The sequence below is a fragment of the Desmodus rotundus genome, chromosome 6, assembly GCF_022682495.2.
Source record: "Desmodus rotundus isolate HL8 chromosome 6, HLdesRot8A.1, whole genome shotgun sequence".
Taxonomy (NCBI): domain Eukaryota; kingdom Metazoa; phylum Chordata; class Mammalia; order Chiroptera; family Phyllostomidae; genus Desmodus; species Desmodus rotundus.
The window spans coordinates 18118976-18140132 of NC_071392.1; the positions used below are offsets into that span (position 1 = coordinate 18118976).

The window sequence follows — 21157 nt, forward strand, 5'->3', positions numbered from 1 at the left end:
CCAAACTGCATTATCAAAACCGTGAACACTTTATCAGCGACTTTAAAATTTACCAGAGCATGAAAATCTCGTACCAGACAATGTGGATGCTGCCAGCAAAAGATGAACACTACACTTTTGCTCAGGAAAGAATCGGAGAAATAAATCTAGTTCAAATTCCGTCACTCTGGGGCTTTGAGGCAAAGAATACATTTAGTCAAAAGCAGAGCTTCATATATGAAAGACATTTGCTAATTCTATTGTAAGTATATAATAAAACCTGCACAACTAAGTCTGTACACACTGCTCTGGCATATTCATTCACACTTCCAATTGCTGAATGACCCATAGACACTATCTATGAGTTGATGTAAAGAAAATAACCATTTACTTCCCCTGCAAGATGTTATTCATCTTAAAAAGAGAAAATCAATAAAGAATAGAATTTATCATTAGAAATGAATGCCCCGAATGCATGACTGCATCTCCAAAAGTCAGTTATTTTAACCATTTTGCAGAGAAGGATCAGATTGACGTAATTCACACTATCAAATATAAACAAATGCACCTAACTCTGAAAAACATTCTGTCCATTTTGGCATTGTTATTTCACCTAAATATTTTACAGTTTCACATTAAACTGAATTGGCTATGATCAGAAATTTTCTTGACTTCATTTTGGGTGGCCAAAAATTAATTAACTCAAAATTAGTCAAAAAGATCGTGGCTTTATTGCATTATAGTGAACTTAACATGGTCTCAATGTATCAGTTTCCTCCTAACATAACTATAATCAGAATATTACCCATTTAATTTCCTCCCAAACTTGAAAATGGTAGTTTTTTGGAATTGCTACCAATTTTACTTTTAACCTTTGAAAGCCTAAACAAACAGATTTTTCTAAATAACCAATGAAACTGATCAGGAATCTATAGAAATGAGTTTAAAGAAGTATTGATAAAAGTATTTAAACATCTACTATAAAAATATAAAAACAACAGTAACTGCAATAAAAAGAAGTGACTTTTCTTGCTAAGAGGACAGTTAATCTTTTAAATATATTCATTTCCATGAGACAAAACCGACGTGTATCTGAGTTCAGTACAACTTATAACAAGAAATAACAACTACTTAGCCCTTAACAGTTTGCAAAGAGCTTCTCAGACAATTAACTCAATAAATGATACCTATTTAGAAATAACAATGTCAGCGTGTGTACAGAAAAAATGCTACAATAATAGCACACACACACATCAGGCAGCTGCTCAGTCTGTCAACACTGACTGAGAACCTACTGTGTGCCCCATGCAGTCAGGTCATGAGCTCTACGCTACTTGTGCTGATGATGGTTCCTCCATCGTGGTGCTGGGGCTACAGAGTTAAAATTTTTCTACAACTGCTCCAATGAATACTGGCCTCTTTACATGATTTATTTAAGTAAGTAAAAGAGTGTGGCCAATTCAGGATTACCTCACATTTATTTAGCAGCCCCGTTTCTTGCAGCCGCGACCAGATGCTCTGTATCCGTCCAGCGTGCTCAGGGTGGGTGGCGGAATTGCCACAAACGCACTGGTGTTTCAGCATCAGAGGATCGTAGGCAATTCCTTCAGGACGAAGAAAACACAGAGCAAGATTGAGTGATGATACAAGTTAGACGACAAGATGATTACTCAACAAAGGCATTCTTTTTAAAATAAGTTTACAAATAGAGAAATAATACATATCCACAAACTCCCAGGAGCACACAAGAGCTACTTCATCCTGTGTATCTGGATAAACAGGCAAAAAAAAGTCAACTTGTGGCTTGATCAGCACTGAGGCCCTGGCTTAGTAAATCTGTAAGGAGCACAAAGGCGATAATATTTTAAAACTTTAGATTAAAAAAACCTAATTTTACCTTAAATCATTATGAAGTATTTTTAGACAGATAATTCAATTCAGTAGAGGTTTAAATTTTATCACTGAAGCCATAAAATGAGCTGACTCTTTAAACTGTGTATTTATTTCATGACTAATTCTAGCCTCACTTTAGATCCGGTTACATTTTTGTAATAAAGTGGAAGGTTTTCCAACTGCTTGCCTGTTCTGCTTAGCAATTCCTTCGACCCTGAGCAGAAAGAGTTTCTCCTTTATTTTCTCATAATTTATACCAATCTGTAAGCAACATGGATATCGTAGGTCTTATAATGTCATGGGACAATAAAAGTGTTTCTTTTAAAAAATGAGTAAGTCTATTGGAATCCCTTTAGTAGAAACTAGAGATACTTAATGAATAAAATCTGCTTTTAAATTACCACAAGTTAACATATTTCATATTTTAGTTAGACCATATGATGGGAAAGTTATAAAAATTTGATGAAATAAACTACTAGAGATACATAAAATGGGACTTATTAAAGAAACAAATTACATGATAATTATAACTGGTTAATTTTGAAAAGATTTGTACCCTAAAACCAATTTCTTGGGGGAAACACATGTTACTTACAAAATTGCCTAACATAAGAAATTATTTAAACAATATTCCAATAAATTACCATGAAAATACATTTTCTGGGGACATGAAGTGAGAGCAGAAGAATCCATGTTAATATATTAAAAAGCAAAAATAAGTACCTATTGAAGAACAGATAAGTACCAACTATTTGCATTATAAAGTAAGTTTAATTAATTAATGCTTTTTACTCTCCTTTTGATTTAGAGTACCATATTAGAACAATGTTACTCAAAAATGGAAAATATTTGTCCCTGAGCATACTAATATTGTGCAGAAGATTGACATAAATGTTTTAAACCATGTGGTAAAAATTATGTCAACAAAATATATCATGTTGGCTAAAAAGTCCATTACGTGTTTTCCATATGATGGCTCTAGTAGTGCTTAGTTGTCTTTAACTTCATTCAAAACAATTTTGTTGGATTGTGTTGTGACAGCTGTTGTATCAGCATGCATTAAAAAAATTATCAAAACTGGTGAATTTTGGGGCAGCCAGTTTAATATTGAGGTGGAAGAAGATATGCAACATTTTTGGCATATTATGCTTTATTTCAAGAAAGGTAAATATGCAATTGAAATACAAAAAAAAAAGGCTTGTGCAGTGCATGGAGAAGGTGCTATGACTGATTAAATGTGTCAAAAGTTGTTTGCAGAGTTTCTTGGTATTATTGACATTTTGGCCAAATAATTCTTTACTATGAGCCTGTCTTATGCATTGGAAGGGTGTTTAGCAGCACCCCGGCCTCTACCCACTAGAAGCCACTGGTGGAAGATAGATGACATACTGAAAATATCCAAATCAAGAAAGTTATTGGTGAAAATGAAAAATGTGTCTTTTATTTTACAGAAAAAAAACCATAATGGACTTTTTGGCCAACCCAAGATATCATTTTGCTGGTCCAAATGATATCCATTCTTAAGACTCAAATGGCTTCAAAATCTATTCCTAGATGCCTGACTCTCCAATTTTCATCCTTAATGCTATCTCTCTTCTGAGCAGTTCACTCGCACACTGGTCTACTCAGTTGCCCACTCAAACTCTCCACTTGGATGCCTTAGGTTCGAGTTCATGATCTTAAACCTCACACAGCATTCCTCTTTTCAGCAAAGACATGGCGATCCACCATTGCTCCTGCAAGAAATCTTAGTGACCCCACGGTACTCCCTATCCAGTCTTGGATTACTTATCTCCAATGCCAAAACCATACACAACCCAAGGTACGGTTATCTCTAATCTGGGCTCCTGAACTAGCCCTGTAATTGGCTACTTGACTTTCTCTCTATTCCATTTGCCACTTAACAGTAGTTACTTTTACTGAAATCCTTTGACACTTCACTGATGGGATTAAGTTTTCTCAAGGTCAGCATATGTATATAGGCTCCTTCCCTTCCCTCCAGCTTCATCTCATTTACACCTCCCTCCTGATCTCTGTTTCTCCCACAAAAGCCTGCTGTCTGTTCACAGGACCAAAATCATACCAGCCTTGAGATCTTTACACATACTGTCCCACCTATGCCCAAATTCTTCCTTCCGGCCCTCATTTGCCTAATTTCTACTCATTCTTCAAGGGTGTTTTAATGTCACTTCTTCAACAAAGGATTCCCTGAGATCAGTAAATTAGGTCTCCTACTACATGCACTCATAGAATCTTCAAGGTCTTCAGAGCATTTCTCACAATTATTTAATTGTTGTATAATCTTGAGAGTTGTATACTTCTTTCTCTGGTAAGATCTATGAAAACACAGACTAGAAGTTGTATTATTTACCTCCAAACTCTTAGCATCTGCAGACATGCCTGGAATATAGTAGGTTCTCAAAAGTATTTTTAATGAATAAATGAAAAACATAAATACAGGGCAAACAAAAGGAGGTTTAGAGTTATGAGTATGCAAAACACAGTTTATTCTTGTGTTATTAGTTATTAACTATTGTATTACTTTCCATACAAACAACTGTAAACCTACTTTTTCCCCATGCTGTAAATGAATAGATATGAGAAGTAGGTTGGACATCTCCCTTACAAAGCCTCTCTTGATGAGCCTAACTAGTAGGTCTCTTGGATTCCTAAAGCTCTTGTAGTCTTATTTCTTTACTATACTACCTTCCATTTTATGTCTTATCTTTCTACTGGCAAGTGTCTCCAATACAGGCATTTAGTTTATCTGCTTTATATTTCTACATGGCATTTTGCACAAAAAGGAAGTAAATAAATATTTTAAAATAAAGTCCAACTGAAGACATGAAGGAAGGCAAAAAGAAAAGCAGGCAGTCCTAAAAAGTAATATTCCAAAACACAAAGATATATAGGACATGTCTTCACAATTCAGATATATCAAGTATTTATGAGTTGCTATTACATAACAGAAATGGTTTATCATATTATCAACCATAGTTTCATAATGCACAAAGTAAAAAACACATTTATTAATGATAGATGGAAATGAAAAATATAGTATCTCCCTCATTTTAAAAACATATTCTTCAGAAGTAAAGATTCCAATCATTAAGTTGCTTAATTTTTTCACTATTTCATCTCTTGACATATCTAACTTCACCTCCATAGTAATTGTTCCTTGTTTAACATTTTCTCTATAAACCACTGCCAAAAAAATTATGAAACAGGTTATGGTAGCTGGAAGTCATTGCCAAGTATCTGGAGATTATAACACAAAGTCCAGGAGCTCTTGGAAAGACATTTGAATTTAAGGGGAAATAAATAAAGCCTGGAACCCTAAACCTCCACTTATTCATCTTAATGATGTACCAATGAGGTGTTAACAGGTAGACTGCAAGGTGAGACTTAAACCTCATCCTTCATCTCCATTCTTTTCCTCTTTCTTTTTTTCTTTTCTTCTCTTTTTTCTTTTCAGAAACAAAGACTTACAGGGTGAGAAACAATCCTTCTCCTCTCTTTGGGATTCACATGGAATTCTCCTTTTCTTTGACCCTTCCTGCCCCCTGCTTACCTCTTGCAACATAAACCCGTGGATCCGTCTCTGTCTTGATCAAGGGATGAGTTAAAATTTGGGTTTGGGGCAATGCACAAGAGTCCTAACATCTCTACCTGTATTTTATAAACCCTAGTAGTTCATTTTCTACCAAAAAAAAACCCTCAAAAAATCTGATACATGTTTTAGACGTTGTGCTTTTTCTCACTTTTAGTTTTATTAAATAAGTATTTGAAGTACCTAAATTGTTTTAAGGGCTTTCGCAAGAGTTGGTTTAGTGGAGCACCATGATTCTATTCTGCATTGGACACTGCCTAAAAAAGAATTTACTCACAGATAGATTATAGAAAGTAGCCTAGTGCTGGGGTAAAAGAAGGCCTTAAGTTGTACTGGGTAATAGGGAAGATAAAGGCAATCAAGTTTATTGCCATTAACTTCTTGTTTCAATAAATCCCATTTGGTATAAATAAGATAATTGTATCATCTACTGTCAGTGTCCTATTGTGAAGCCATGGCCAAGCCTCATTTCTGTTAGAAATAGTTAGATAGAAGAGATGACTAAGACGGAATACATTGTCCTTCCCTTACTTTTCAGAACACACAAAAAATACCATAACTTAGCTTCAAACAGAATGGAAAAAACACCTCTTAAATTGAATATTTTTATTCAAATTCAAATACAACCTAAAATCCATTTGAAAATGCGGCAATCTGACTCTACAACACACAGTCTTCATATTCACTACAGCAGCTGAATGATCTTGTGCTCTTTTTGTCCATCCTGGAAATACCTTCATCCAGCATCTCTGCAGGGCCACCAGGTGGTAGCTGCATCTCAGCCTCCATTTCCTGGTCTGTTCAAGTCCTTACAAGAAGTGAACTAAAGTCTTCATCTTTCAACATGTGGCTGAACTCAGATATTTCCCCCTTGGAACACTGCTTTGTTCTTCACAAAAAGGGGTTGGTATGGCTACTAAGATTGGGATGCTGGAAGCCATGTGGAGGGTGAATGTTTGAATGGTGTACCTTGAAAACTATGTGAGTTTAGGACGTCTGACCAAGATGGAGGCATAGATAGATATGCTTTGCTTCCTTGCACAAACAGAAGAAAGACAACAACAAATTTCAAAACAAAAAACAACCAGAATTGCCAGAAAATTGAACTGTATGGAAGTCCAACACCCAAGGAGTTAAAGACATTCATCCATACTGGTAGGAAGGGCAGAGACGGGCAGCTGGGGCAGAGAGGATGTGCAGCAAGGTGGCGGCTGGCAGATCAGGTGGTCCCACATTCAAGTGTGCATAAACTGAGAGGAACAACTGGGGAGCGAGACAGACCACACAACCCAGGGTTCCAGGGCAGGAAACTAAAGCCTCAAAACCTCTGGCTATAAAAACCTGTGGTATTTGTGTTGCTGGGAGAAACTGCCAGCCTCATAGTAGAGTTTGTTGGAGAGACACCCAGGGTCCTAAAATATACACAAGTCCACCCACCCGGGAATAAGCACCAGAAGGGCTCAATTTGCTTGTAGGTAGCAGGGGAAGTGACTGAAAGTGGGGCAAGAGCTAAGAAAGTGCAATGGTCCCTCTCTGACTCCCCCACATATAGTGCCACGATGCAGTAAAGTGGGTTGCCTCACCCTGGTGAATACTTAAGGCTCCACCCCTTACAACATAACAGGTGTGCTGAGACAAAGAAATATGGCCCAAATGAATGAGCAGATCAAAAGTCCAAAAGTAGAACTAAGGGAAGAGGAGATAGCCAACCTATAAGATGCAGAGTTCAAAACACTGGTAATCAGGATACTCCCAGAAATGATTGAATACAGGTGCAAAATACAGGAAGAAGGGAAGGCTATGCAAAGTGAAATAAAGAAAAATATTCAGGGCACCAATAATGAAAGGAAGGAAATTGGGACTCAGATCAATGATTTGGAGGAGAAGGAAGAAATAAACATTGAACCAGAGCAAAATGAAGAAACAAGAATTCAGAAAAATGAGGAGAGGCTTAGGAACCTCTGGGACAATTTTAAACATTCCCACATCCAAATCATAGGGGTGCCAGAAGGAGAAAAGGAAGAATAAGAAATTGAAAACTTATTTGAAAAAATAATGAAGGAAAACTTCCCCAATCTGGTGAAGGAAATAGACTTCCAGGAAGTCCAGGAAGCCCAGAGAGTCCCAAAGAAATTGGACCCAAAGAGGAACACACCAAGACACATCATAATTAAACTACCCAAGAGTAAAGAGGAGAGAATCTCAAAAGCAGCAAGAGAAAAGGAGACAGTTACCTACAAAGTAGTTCCCATAAGACTGTCAGCAGATTTCTCAAAAGAAACCTTGCCGACAAGAAGGGACTAGAAAGAAGTATTCAAAGTCAAGAAGGCAAGAACCTATATCCAAGATTACTCTCCCCAGCAAAGCTATCATTTAGAATGGAAGGGCAGATAAAGTGTTTCCCAATAAGGTTAAGTTAAAGTAGTTCATCATCACCAAGCCCTTATTATACAAAATGCTAAAGGGACTTATCTATGAAAAAGAAGATCAAAACTATGAACAGTAAAATGACAACAAACTCATAACTAGCAACAACTGAACCTAAAAAACCAAAAAACAAAAACAAACTAAGCAAACAACTAGAACAGGAACAGAATCACAGAAATGGAGATCACATGGAGGGTTATCGGTTGAGAGGGGAGAGGGGAGATGGGGGAAAGGTACAGGGAATAAGAAGCATAATTGATAAGCATAAAATAGACAGGGGAAGGTTAAGAACAGTATAGGAAATGGAGAAGCCAAAGAATTCATATGTACAACCCATGGACATGAACTAAGGGGTGAATGCTAGGGGTGTGCAGGTAGAGGAGGAGAAGAAAATGGGACAATTGTAATAGAATAATCAGTAAAATATACTTAAAAAAAGAAAAGTGTGAGTTTAGTATTAAATAACTTTTTAGTTGTATCAAAAAGTATAGTTCTTACAGTATGGACTTAAGCAAATACCTTTACAACACATTGTTTTCTCTTCCTTACTTTTTAGTGTAACAACTAGCGTGTGATTGTATAAATTTCTTCTGATAAAAATCCTAAATATTCCCAATGGGCATAACTGAATATCACTTTTGATTTTTTAGGTGGATCTACAACAAACAGATATTTAAAGAGTCAAAAGAAAGGAGCTTAATGCTGAAAAACATTTGTTTTCAAAAGTACCACAAATGCAAGTCTTAAGAGTTCATCTCTAAAATCAAGATCATCAGAAACAGTGAAATAAATGTTGAGATCATGTGGATTATAAGACTATGCAGGCTACCGGGGAAATTATAAGTTTGGATTAAAGCAAGAATAATACACGAGGGTAGAGTGAAAACTGTGCATTTCATTTTCTTTGGATTTGGAAAAGTATAAAATAAAAGTCCTTTTATAAATGCATAAGATATATAAATATATATTTTATATACATTATATATATTTAGAAAAGCACTAAATAAGTTTATATATAAACATATTACATATAATACATAAACATATATTTTATATATATTCTGTCCAGAAAAAGTCCAGCCATTGTTACTATAATGAAAATGGTCTGCGTGACATCAGTGAAACCTGGCAGCCAAGGACTGTGGACTGGAAAACACATGTGTGAACAACAACGACTTCATTGTGCTAGTCAGCCGGATGGTAGACACCAATGAGTGAGCATGTGTACTGTGTGGCTGTCACACTCAGAATGTCTGAGAAGAGCAGTGAATCTGCATCAAATTTTGCATTAAGCTTCAACATTCCTCCACAGAATCTTCTATTCAGATGATTCAGAAGGCTGTAGCTATGGGCAACTGTGACTGGCAGTTTCATCACAACAACATGCCTGCTCATGCATCATGTCTCACAGAGAGATTTTTGGTGGACTGTCAAATCCCTCAGGTGACTCAGACCCCCTACAGCCCAGATTTGGCACTGTGAGACTTTTGGCTTTTCCCAAATCTAAAATCACCTTTGAAAAGAAAGAGATTTCAGACCGTCGATGAGATTCAGGAAAATATGATGGGGCAACTGATGATGATTGGGAGAACTGTGTGAGGCCCAGAAGTGCCTACTCTGAAGGGGACCATTGTGTTATGTACAATGCTTCTTGTATCTTGTATCCTCTTCAATAAATGTCTTTATTTTTCATAGTATATGGCTGGATGTCTTCTGGAAAGACAGATATATATATTTTGGTGGATCTATAAATTATATATTTTTCATGATTATTTATTTATTCATTTATTTATACCCTCACCCGAGGGCATTTTCATTTGCTTTTTGAGGAGAGGAAGGGAGAGACAGAAACACCAATGTGAGAGAAGCACCAATTGGCTGCCTTCATATGCACCCAGACTGGGCATCTGCCTGGGGTCCAGGTATAACACATGTCTGGACCAGGCATGCGCCAAAGCCCAAATCAGGGATGACCCCACAGACTGGGAATGTGCCCTGACCATACATCGAACCCGCAATCCTTCAGTTACAGAAAAACACTCCAACCACTGCTCTACACCAGCCAGGGCTGCATGACTTTTTATAAAAAATTACTGGGCCTTTTTACTTTTAGAATTCAAGTGTTAGTATGCAACATTTTTAAGGTCAAATAAGACAATAGGCAGATTTTTCTCTACTACATTATATAACTTTGAAATCAGTTATCCTCTAACCAGAACAACAGTTAAAAAGTAACTTTTACTTTCAGAGTTTTTGGATTTGAACTAGTAAATTCATAAGTGTTTATCATTATATCTATGTATATTATATATGTGCTATACAAATTATTTGTTGATTCAACTAGAATTTATTGCCTGCCTACTAAGCACATAATCCTGTGTTTTTAAAGTATAAATTTATATAATTTCTTATTAAGAAATTTGCCTCATCAAGTTATTTCTCTGCTTCTGTTTGGAGTATAAACCCTGATGCTGACATTAAGAAATGGAAACTAATTATCTGAAATGACCAGTCATTATGCTGAATGGTTAGGTTACGTTTATGTCACAGTTATATTACTAGCACCCCCTTTCACCTGGAATCCTCTGAGACACAGGTGGCAAACACAAGGCCCACGGGCCGAATCCGGCCCTCCACCTTGTTTTATCCGGCCCAGCACCTTGTTTCTACCTGGTGGCAGCACTGACCTCCTTGCCCCTAGTTAAGGAGTGGTTACATTTATACAGTCCTAAAATTACATCCGGCCCTTTGAAGGCAACCACGAGGTTGACGTGGCCCCCGGTGAAAATGAGTTTGACACCCCTGCTAAAGTCTTAAAGCCTGTCCATTTGGCATTACTGTTTTCTCAAACTTCTAGGATCACTCTAATACTCAGAGATCTTTCTTCATTCATATTGGAGGAACATACAAAAAATAAGGAGATCAAAGCATTGGAAGCCGCTACTCTTAACCAAGAAAAGAAACCCTATCGTCAGAATTACAGCAGTAGACAGCAGTATGCGATGAGTACGTGGGAAAGCACTACAAAAACGTATGGTTCAGCTCCCTTTTAAAATAAGGAAGTGATTTTGAGTGAATGGAATTGGCATTGGGATTGGATGGTTATGACTTTGTGTTCTCTAAAAGCTTATGGCTAAATAAAAACCACTTTCAGGAAAAGAAATGAGGAGTACTGGTATGTAATTCTTAAAGGCTATGCTCAAAAGTGTTCCTACAGAAAGCATTCCTCTACATCACATATTTGGCTTTGAACAAAATTCTCTGAAGACCAGGGATAGGACTGGGCATGACTGATCTGAGTGGCTTCCACTCACACTGCGCTGCAGTCCTGGGCCATTTCTGATGCAGGGCAGGTCTGCTCTGCTCCAAGAAATAAAGGGATCAGGGCAGTGGCTAATGTGGTAAAAGAAATATATCCAAATATACCTAGCCTGTGCTCCTACTATGGAATGTTGGCTTGTGGTCTTAACACATTATAAAAAGTAGTTCCTATACGTACTTTTCAAATATGTCTGTCCAAGTTAAATAACTCACCCATTTCATTCATTGATTTTCAAGTAAAAGATGATATCAAGACCTGGGAATGCGATTTCAGAGAAAAGTATTGTAACTTTTCTAAGCACAAAGGGTTGCATGAGGTCACAGAAGCCGTAAAAAGAAACTTTGAATCCTGAAAAAGGATTCAAAAATGAATCAGATAACCTCTGAGAGCCTCTAGGGGAAGGTACATATGAATGCTCCTCTGGCTGCATCCACAGCCTGAGTCCCTCAGGGCTACAATATCTTTCATTTGATCAGCCACGGTTTGAGAGCCTGCAACAAGAATGGGGGCCAACAAATAGAAAGGAATACAGCACAGTTCCTCTGCAGAGGGAACGGCGCCCCTTTCTGTGTGTGTGCTCCAGATTTGACCTTCCTCTGACATCGGAGTTATCTGGTTTGTTTTCCTCTGTAGCTAGATTCTGAAATATCAAACACAGCTGTAGGCAAAGGAATAGGTTGGTTAAATAGCCCACCCAGAGGTGCGATAATAGATGGAAATGGAACTAACTACATAGAATTAAGTTCAGCTTGCTTGGCATTGTGTGTCGTGAGCCATTTGTATGGATAGTTAAAACAATTTTTTAAAAAACAAGAAACACAAACTGGGGGAGGGGTGCTCTTTAGATTCAAATGTAGCTGAGCATCATAAATTTCCTAGTGGCCAGGACTACTGGCGGGAAGAGATTGAGGAACACTGCTAAAAATATGTTGTAGGGATTTTTGTTTCCAAAAGGGACTGTGCACCTGTTGATGTGTTTTCCAGGCCCCTGAATGATAACAATTTATGAGGCTATTAATACTAAGCCCAAGATTTATCAGATGTGCTATTTGTCTTCTGGCCAATATAACCTCATAAAATTTAGGTTGCATTGGGTTAAAATAGAGCGTTCTGCTATTGGAGTTATTCGGAGCATTTAAATCGGTTAATCCTACAAGAACGGTACATTCAGCGTGCCTATTAGGGAGAGCCTTTGGGAATTCCTACCAGTTGCAGAGCCAGGCTGAAGGGGGCGGTCCACTGCTGGGTGAGGTAAAACGGAGGCAGCAGGGGAGGAATGAGTCCTGGAGACAAGAAGATGTTTCTCTAATCCATCCACGCCAACCACAGCCAGCTGAGCTTGGCGCACCGAGAGCGCATGCGTGTGCTGGGGGTCCAGGAAGGGCTGTTGCCAAGAAAAAAAAAATCACAGTAGAAAGAAATGTGAGACAAGCATTGAGGGAGACACTAAGAGCGACATGTCAACAAATTAAGTTCATCAGGTCAGCGACATAATAAACGGTGTGAAGGAAAAAGAAAAAAAAATAGAGAAAGGGAGAGGAAAAAATAAGATCCAGTCAATAAATCCATTTAACAGATGTTTTCACGCTGACAGCCAGGGCCTGCCTGCCTGGCTAAGGAGGACTGATGGCAGGAGGCCTGTGGGTTTGAACTGATGGAAAGAAACAGACCTTTCACCCCAAGAGGAGCATCGACTTCAACTCATTTCCTACCTTGATACCAATGTTTTAAATACAGCCCCAGAGTTGCCGCAACACAAAGTCGGAGAACAAGTCAACTGTTTTCTAACTGCCAACGAGCTGGATTCTGAAAATTCTACCTTCATTTTATTTCAGTGATAATGCTAATGAAATCTATGAGATCCTAAAAATTACCAAGGGGCTCTATTTTGAAGCCTTTAAGTCTTCTTATAATGGTTCTATGGTATAATCTCAATGCTACAAAAATCATTACTTTCTTTTTATAGAGTACTAAATATAATCTCAGTGATTTAACAATGCTATCATTTTTCATGCTTCTTAAGTTATCAAGTCAAAGAACCAGAGTTTGGGAGCTTCTGGAAGATTCACTTAGTCTATTCCTCTGTCACCAAAAAAACACAAATCACTAAAACACAAGAAGAAACTAATTTAACTATAAATACTACACAGTGAATATTTCCTTTCTTTTCAACACCAGGGAATTCACCTTTGAGTTGCTTTTCATGTATCTTTCATTTTTAACATGGAAAATTGTTGAACAGTGAAAACAAAAGATGATTATTACATGCCTTGGATAAGGAAACTGATAATCTAAAAGTTTAACAAAGCCTTTTAAATGCAAGGCTAATTCCTATAATTTAAAAATTTTACTTTCTGCTTTGATCCACCTGGCTGGTGTTTACTTTTTCAAGACTTGATGCAAACATCACCTCTCCTTAGTGAGGCCTTGCTTTAAACTTTCTGTTAGGTTAGGTGTTCCCCTACCACCCACCCTAGCCACAGTATGTTATACTCATCCTCTATTGCTAGCACCAGGCTCAGTATACCCTAAGTGTACCAATTACTAAGCAGATGCTAACATATCTACATACAACACAACTGTACTCAATGCACATTATCTGGGTTTATGTCACTGTTCAGTTCTCCATATATGACTTAATGCTACATATACACATGAGTTATGATTATAAATATATATTTAGTTATAAATCATAGGCAGAGATTTTCCAATTTAGAACAATATTAAGAATCATTTAAAAGTAACTTTAAAACAGATTACAATGAATATATATGTTGTTACTTCTGTTTTCATGTGCAGAATAACTGAACCATCTGTCACATGCTCAGGCTTTGGGCATTTGCTTCAATGATTAGGATGGCTTGGTCAAGATCTACTTGTAGCCCTGACCAATGTGGCCCAGTTGGTTGAGCGTCGTCCTGCAAAGCAAATGGTTGCCAGTTTGATTCTCTTTCAGGGTACGTGCCTGGGTTGTGGACCCAGTTCCTGGCTGGGCTATGTGTGAGAGGCAACCTATCAGTCTTTCTCTTCCTTTCTTTCTCCCTCCCTTCCTCTCTCTCTAAAAAAATAAAAAATAAATGAATAAAAGTAAATAAAAAGATCTAGTTCTAGTTAAAATAGTTTTGACACTTTTATAAGAGTCTAACTATTTTTCTCGATTAACTCTATGGTTAATGCCCTGAGGATATATGAGGTCTTTCCAGAAAGTATCCAGCCATGTAATATGAAAAATAGAGACATTTATTGAGGAGGATATAAGATACAAGAAACATTGTACATAGAACAATGATGCCTCAGTCCTTCTCAAAGTAGGCACCTTGGGGCCTCACACAGTTCTCCCAATCAACATCAGATGCCCCATCATATTTTTCTGAATCTCATTGATGGTCTGAAATCTCTTCCCTTTCAAAGGTGATTTTAGTTTGGGGAAAAGCTAGAAGTCACAGGGCACCATATCTTGGGCTGTAGGGGTGTTGAGTCACCTGGTGATTTGATGTTTTGCCAAAAATCTCTGCATGAGATGAGATGCATGAGCAGGCACAGTGTTGTGATGAAGCTGTCAGTCACAGTTTCCCCTAATTGTGGCCTTCTGAATCATCCAAATAGTTTCTGCAGGGGAATGTTCAAGCTTAATGCAAAATTTGATGCAGATTCATTGCTCTTCCCGCTCAGACATTTTGAGTGTGACAGCCACACAATACATATGCTCACTCAATGGTAGCTACCACCCCCACTGACTACTACAGTGAAGTCAACGTTGTTCATGCATGCGCATTCCAGTCCATTCTCCATTGCTGACAGGTTACATCAATGCCACGCAAATTATTCTCATTATATTAACAATGGCTGGACCTTTTCCGGACAGACTTCATATCAGTAAGATTGACATAGTAGCTTCTTTCATGGATCTTACAATCAGAGGGAATGCAAATATATAATCATGACTTTGAGAGTTTTCTTCCAGGAAAAGGCAGCTTCTATGTGTATGATCTAAAACTCTTCGGTAAATATATACCAGAAGGATTATAATACTCATCCCTCTGCCTCTTCCTACTGTAATCTCCTTTTTAACCCTCATTAAAACAAATGCAAAAAGTCCCTAATTAATCACCCTACTCCTAAAAACAATCCATCCTATTCTTTCCTGCAAGAATTCTCTTCCTGGAGCCCTTCAGTGACAAAAGTTAACACCCAATTTCCTGAAGGTAAACCAAAGCTTGAAGAACCTCTCCAGCCTGTCATCTGGTCTCTCGTTGGCCTGAGACCAACCTGCCTCTGCAGGCTTAGATCTGTTCCTTTCCTGCATCCCAGCCCAAATACAATCTCCTGCATCACTAATTTCACCCCGGGGCTGGCTTACGACTTTCATGGGCACCTTTGCCTTCTTGGGACCTGCCCTCTATTAAAAAAAAATTAAATAAAAATTACATTTTATGCTTACAGTGGCATACATTGGGTTCATTATTACATATTATTATAATATTCCTTTTCTTCTGGTCGAGAATTAAAATTTAAAACATTTTGTGGGCTCTTGAAAGTATTGCAGGCTTTGGGCACGGTGCTTACTGTGCCTGATGGTTACCTTGGCCTCGATCATTCGTGCTCCCATCCATCTGTCTTTTCAGCACCATCCCCTCGACGTGTGTCTCTGAAGCTTCCCATTCGGCACTCATACACATTCTCGAAGGTCCACTTCGAAGTTTACCTGGAACCTTATATGAGGTCCCACCTTCAATCTGTTTTCACTTCCCATTAAATTCCCATCACACCGTTTTTTCTCTTTCCTTTTCCCTGTCATCGTCTTTTCGCTATCAGACTTACTACATGCAATAACCACTCACGGCTCCTACTCTGTGCCAGACGCTTTGTCGGTGTGTGGGTCCTTTTTTACGTTTATTGTCTCTAGTGAGAAGATGGATACTAAATATTTCCAAATTCAATGTAATTATAAATATAATGAGTGGTGTATAGGAAAAATGCAAAATGCCATAAAAAACTATAAAGAAGAACCTGATGGGAAAAAAAAAGTACTTGGTAGAGAGGTTGAGGGAACTTCTATAGGAGAAAGTGATGTTTAATTTGAGATGTGACGGGAAAAACTGACCTAGTCAGGTGATGAGAATAGAGAAGCTCCAGAAACATTTTACAGGTGTGCGTATAATTATCTTTCCACGTGTAATATTGAAAGATTTTTTAACCAGGGACTGTGTCTAATATGTGTGAACTTATTTTTTTGCTGCATTTTATATCTTTTTATTTGCTTTTTGGGAGCTATATAATTAATTGTGCATTAAGAATATTCAACAAATATTTGGAAATTAAAGGCCAATGTTTTAGATATCTGGGTTATGAATATTTTTATCTCTCAATGAACAGCTCAACACTGTAAGAACACCATATAAATAACACCACATCTTCCTTTTTTTTAAATAGTGCATATGTATTGTTTTACTTTGGCGTCACTGGGAGACTGAGATAATGGAGTAACAGTTACTAACTGATAAGCATGATACAAATGTTACAAGTTTTAATATAGAACTTGACCATAAGGTAAGCAAAACCCTATTTATCCAACCTCGACTATTAGGAGCATGATAGTGTAGATAAGAGATAAACAACTACTTATTCAGTAGTCATTTATTCGCCACATGTCAGTGTCCATCCAGCATCTATTGTGCGTGCAGAAGGGACCAGATCCTAGGCTGTGCTGCACAGACAGAAAAATGAATTAAGCATGGCCCCCGATCTTGGGTGTTGACACCCAAAATTCAAGCACTTTATCCCCAGTAATTTTCGTAAGAGTAGGAGTTTTGCCCTTTGACTCATGTATTCCCATATAGTGCTTCACACATAGTAGGTGTTAATAAACATATGTTGAATAAAATAATGAATGGAAAGGAGATACATAGTCATCCTTAAGATCTTACTGTAAAGATAAAATAAACCAAGAAAGCATATCATAAGCAATCATAATGTAAAAGAACCAAGAAATGGCTAATGAAAAATATAAGAAAATAGATACCAGAGCAAAAAATTATCACAGGATGACAATACTCTGAAATTACCTAGTGTTGGAGCCAAGAGATAATGAGAGAAATGAGTGATTTGAGGATTATTTTCCTTTGTACTTTTATGCAGTTTCCAAATGTTCTCCATATCACCTATATTAAAACTTTAATTAAGAAAAATGGTGGATGATATTTAAATAAACAGTTGAATCTTTCAAAGATTTCATTAGGAAAGAATCATAATCTTTGGCCCTAAGAGCAGACATGCACCAAATATTTTTGACCCTTCTGCCAGAAAAACTATAGAAGAGAGAAGGATGAATTCGGTTTCAAAGAGTTGGCTGCAATTATATGCTTTCACAAATTAAGTATAGATTTTCATGAATAGGGCAAATCTTGACACTCCAGTAAGGCACACATTATTATTGTGTATACTAGTCACCAGAGTGTCACAAAAGGGTAGGCCACTTGTATCTCTGATGGATATTACTCCTCACCAACAAAAACATCCTTCTTGAAGTTTATTGAGACAATATTTCTTCAGTTGTATCTGGAATTGATTGAATATTTCACTAAACCTTTTTTTTTCTACTAGCAATTTTAACAGGAGGGAATTTTGTCCATGGTTATTTTCCATACGTCTAAGTAAGTACAAAAGCACATGATTCTCTCTGCATTGTCAGAAAAACAAAATGTCAAACAGATCAGAACCTATTATTAAAAATTACATGGATACCCAAATTAACCTTTCATCTGTTGAATGCCATTGGAAAATGTGTTTTCCCATGAAATGAATACATAACACCCCCACCCTCCAAAAAAGTATCTTTGATGAAAGTATCTTTTAAGTATGCAATATTGAGTCTGTTTCTTATGCACACATTAGTCTTTCACTTTCCAGGTGATTTAGTTGGGGACTCTGTTTTGATTTGTTGCTTTGCCACACTGTTACTCAGGTAAATCCCCATGTCTACTGAGCTGTGTTCAATATAAGACAACCTTTTGTTACATGAAGTGGTCTAAGGCTACTGCTCCTGAACAGCATCCGACAAAAACTGCAAATTCACAGAAGAGTTACTATACACCTATTTGATAAATTCTTCAAGGACGCCTAGTAAGACACCAATGTCCCTGGAACCCAAATCCTCCTAGATTACGGAGGATAGGCATTGCCATCTATTTGGAAAGTGATTAGAAGTAAGTCTCGAAGTTCTTTACATGACGAGCACAATGTCCTTGCATACAGTAAGGTATTTATTTGAGGGTGACTTACTAACCGTTATTATGAATTCATCAAGCCTCTGGGCTGGAGAGACTTCAAGGTTCTTTTTTTATTTTTATTTTTTTTGTAATAGCCATCATTTTTGGTTTTGTTTCTGTTAGGTTTTGTTTGGCTTTCTTCTTGCCACTGTTTAGGAACCTATCTTATGGCCTCTGGGTTCTCACTTTGTTCTGGATGGTCACGTGTGCTTCCAGTCTCACTTTGTTCTGGATGGTCACGTGTGCTTCCAGACATGTGGGTGGTTACTCCTTGTGTACTATGGTCAATATCATGCAATTGCAGCAAGATCAAATACAGAAATCATCAGTGATGGTGTTTAGTCTTTGAAATAATCAGAACTATTTGAAGTAGTTTAATAAAGGATATGAGCTCAAAGTAAAAGAAAGATCATGAAAAATAATTAGAAACAATAAAATTCTATTTGCAAAGCCATTTCTTTAAAGTATATATTCCTCCTTGTTTGGAGTTACGAGCAAATTGAATTTTCTTTTTGGTTTGCAGTGTTTTGAATTTCAGAAGTCTTGCTTTCATAAAAAATTAAAATTGTAAATATGCCTAAGGTTATCTTGTAAGACGCCAAAGGCTAGTGGGAATTTACATGTTCTAAAATCTTTGTATTATTCAGCGTGGGTGTAGCAGTATTGGTTAATTTTAGGCTTTTTAAAGCTAAACATGCATGTTAATCATATAAAAGTAACTATTAAATAAATAGAAAGAATGTGTATAACTTTTCCATAGACAAAAGATTTTGAAAGAAAAGCAAACCAAGAAGTAATCTACCTAAAAATACAGAAAAACAAATATAGCTTTTTTTGGAAAAGCTGAATATAATTCACAAATAAAATGCTAAAAAAAAACCCTCCATATAACACTAAACACAGTTGAGGTGAATGTACTCAATTTACTAGTTAAAAGATGAAGACAATAAAATTGAATTTAAAAAATAGAGAGTCTATATTCTTTGACAGAGCAACAATAAATTAAAAGTTCTACGAAGACATTTAAGGAAAACACTAACCTCCACCCCCCCAAAAAGAAAGAGAAGTAAAAGCCTTATGTAGTCACGGTAAAAACAAACAAAATCAACTTCAGGTGAAAAATATTAGAGACCATATATGGACACATATAAAATAAGTGACACAAAAAATCCAATTAACCAAAAAATGTTTTCCTAAACCTAATAACATAGGCTCACAAGGTAAAAAAGCATAAATTGGCAAAACTCTAAAGAAAAGCTGTAAAATCCACATCAAGGAAGAGGGTTATAACAAATTTATAACAGAACAATGGAGATTATAGACAAGTTAAATAACACAATTTACTACTTTAGAGATATGTTGAAATTTGCAACCAATAAACATACATTCTTTCAAGCACACATGTAACAAAAAAATCGACCAATACAACAAAGCAGTGTCAACAAAATTAAAAAATTAATATGTATACATTTAAGAAAGGCAGACACATATATAAATGAAATTGAATGGAGAGCCCAGAAATGAACCCTTACACTTATGGCCAATCGACCCTCACCAAGGCTGCCAGAGTCTTTCGACAAATGGAGCGGGGACTGCTGCAGAGCCACGTGCAGAAGCATGAGATCGTACCCCTTCCTCACACCACACACAACATCACCAGCAAATGGATCACAGCACTAAATGTAAGAACTGAACTATAAAATTCTTAGAAGAAATATAGGAGCAAACCTATTTAGATACAAGAGCGAAAGAAAAATTAAACAAAAAAACCCAGATAAGTTAAATATAATCAAAGTTAAAAATTTTTGTGCCTCAATGAATACCATCATGTAAATATAAAAATAACCCACAAATTTTAGAAACTATTTGCAAACCACACACCTGGTAGGAGACTAATCAATACCCAACATACCTAAGGAATTCTTATATCTCAATAATCAAAAGAAACCTCAATTTAAAAATGAATGATGTTTCTGAATAAACATTTCTCTAAAACAGATATAGAAATAGCCTTACAAGCACATGAAAAGATGCTCAACATCATTGATCATTAGGAACCTGCAAATCAAACCACAGCGAGGTAGCCCTGGTGTGCTCGGTTAGTGAGCCTACAGCCCAGACAAGGTCCTGGCTCAGTCTCAGGTCCGAGCACACACAAGAGGCAGCCAATAAATGCATGAAAAAGTGGAACAGCAAACCGATGTTTCTTTCTCGCTCTCTCTCTCGTCAATAAAAATTAATTTAAAAAAACCACAGTGATATAACTGAACACCAACTAGAAGAATTTATAATCAAAAGAGAGCTAAAGAATAGCAAGTGTTGGTGAAGATGTGGAGAAACTGGAACTTTCAGACATTGCAGGTGAGGAGGTAAAATGGCACAGCCATTGTAGAAAGCAGTTTTGCAGTTCCTCAAAAAGCTCAACGTAGAGCTACCACAGGACGTAGCAATTTCAACAACATGTATACAACTAAGAAGCAAACATTTATGTCCCACAAAATCTTATACATGACGTAGCCACACTGTCCATCACAGTCCATAGTGGAACAACACAAATGTCCATCCACTGACGGATGAAGTAGATTTATCAACCTAAGGAAACACCACCCAGTTTGTAAAAAGTAAGCTTTTGTTCTGCTTTGCTCATTCATAAGTATA

The 21157-nt window shown here is 37.0% G+C and overlaps 1 protein-coding gene across 10 annotated transcripts in view; it reads right to left on the reverse strand.

Moving 5' to 3' along the window:
* The window catches only part of HDAC9 (histone deacetylase 9), an 825995-nt gene that overhangs the window by 230540 nt on the left and 574298 nt on the right, over nucleotides 1–21157 (reverse strand). For all 10 annotated transcript variants that reach the window (XM_053926230.2, XM_053926229.2, XM_053926235.2 and 7 more), the window contains 2 exons: nucleotides 12438–12615; nucleotides 1450–1583 (listed from right to left, as the gene is read on the reverse strand). In XM_053926230.2, the coding sequence (XP_053782205.1) occupies nucleotides 1450–1583; nucleotides 12438–12615 (312 nt within the window). The remainder of the gene's footprint in view (nucleotides 1–1449; nucleotides 1584–12437; nucleotides 12616–21157) is intronic.